The sequence below is a fragment of the Echinops telfairi genome, unplaced genomic scaffold, assembly GCF_000313985.2.
Source record: "Echinops telfairi isolate 266 unplaced genomic scaffold, ASM31398v2 ScPeMD7_7469;HRSCAF=8507_1, whole genome shotgun sequence".
Taxonomy (NCBI): Eukaryota; Metazoa; Chordata; class Mammalia; order Afrosoricida; family Tenrecidae; genus Echinops; species Echinops telfairi.
In genome coordinates this window covers 31,258,384-31,259,876 of record NW_022111373.1, presented here as the reverse complement: position 1 = coordinate 31,259,876, position 1,493 = coordinate 31,258,384, and the positions used below count along the sequence as shown (strand labels likewise).

At 32.6% G+C, this 1,493-nt stretch overlaps 1 protein-coding gene across 1 annotated transcript in view; it reads left to right on the top strand.

Annotated features, from left to right (window-relative positions):
- The window catches only part of DCP2 (decapping mRNA 2), a 61,616-nt gene that overhangs the window by 13,730 nt on the left and 46,393 nt on the right, over positions 1–1,493 (top strand). The window contains exon 2 of the mRNA XM_004706579.2: positions 1,261–1,412. Coding sequence (XP_004706636.1) covers positions 1,261–1,412 — 152 coding nt within the window. The remainder of the gene's footprint in view (positions 1–1,260; positions 1,413–1,493) is intronic.

The window sequence follows — 1,493 nt, the reverse complement described above, 5'->3', positions numbered from 1 at the left end:
TTATGCTGCGACCCTTTAATAAGTTCCTCATGTTGTGGTGACCCTGAACCATAAAATTATTCTCATTGCTACTTTATAAATATAATTTTGCTACTGTTAAGAATTGGGCGACCCCTATGAAAGGGTCGTTCAACCCCCAAAGGGGTTGCGACCCACAGGTTGAGAACCGCTATCATAGACTTGAAAAAAAGGTGAGGAGGCACATGGCAAGGACCAGATCCCAGACACAAACAATATATGGAAGAGTTTAGATTGTATAGCTTAGATAATGTCATTAAAGTAGCATATTATGCAGTTTGCTGTTAGAGTACATAAATTTTAAGTTGTTTTCTCCAGGATTTTTTCATACTGAAAAATTGTTTATTATGTATGCATTTACCCTTTCTTTTAATCACTCCATTATTGAAATAGTGAATTACCTTTTAATTTAAAAATAGTTTTCAGAACTTAAAAAAAGGTTTTTTTGGGGTGTGATTTGAAACATTTCTGAAAATCATTTCATCAAAATGAAAAATCATTTATGACTATAGCTAAGTTAATAATGTATCGTATATACTCGAGTGTAAACCAACCCGAATATCAGCCGCGATACTTAATTTTACCACAAAAACTGCATTAAAAATGTGCTGAAAAATTCGGCTTATACACAAGTACATAGGGTAAATAATCAAACATTTTTATCTTAAAAAATAATGTGACTTTTAAAACCCAGTGGACTCTTCCTGTGTAGTTTAAACTATTTTTAAAGATTTCTAGAAAAAAATCACGCAAAAAGGTTAGTGTTAGAAGATGCAATTGGTGACTCCTGTGAATGACACTTAACATAAATTCTGATGTTTTTGTTTAATAAAAAAAGTCATTATCCTAATCAGTGCTTTAGTGCATGTATACAAACAGTGTACACTTGGGTAGTATATGCCTTTGGAAATGTTATCAGACATTGGAGAAACTCCTGGGAAAGGTTGTTTTTTGCTCGTCTTTAATTTGTTAGTAAGCTCTTACAATTATCTCCTTACTTGTGCATAGAAGATAAATGGGCTCTTGTAAAGTCTTTAAGAGTAAGGTACATGTCATATGGCCTCTTTTTTAAAAGATTTGCTTTCTTTACAACAACCCCCTTGTTACTTATTTTACTTCTTTGATTAATGTTGTTCATGGTCTCTTCTGTGTTGATGGTCTAGAGATGAAGCAATTGAATAAAGTAAAATAAGTTGTTATGGTTTATAAATGTAATTTTATTTGTGTTTTATTTTTTGACAGCCGTTTTATTTTACATATTCCAAGCGAGGAAAGAGACAATGCAATCCGAGCATGTTTTCAAATTGAGCTTGCCCATTGGTTTTACCTGGATTTCTACATGCAGAACACACCAAGATTACCTCAGTGTGGGATAAGAGACTTTGCTAAAGCTGATATCCTTTTTTTGTCTTTCATTCTTGTCAATAAAATATCTCAGTGCAAATACATTTCCTTTGGCATGTCTTTGAGTTATA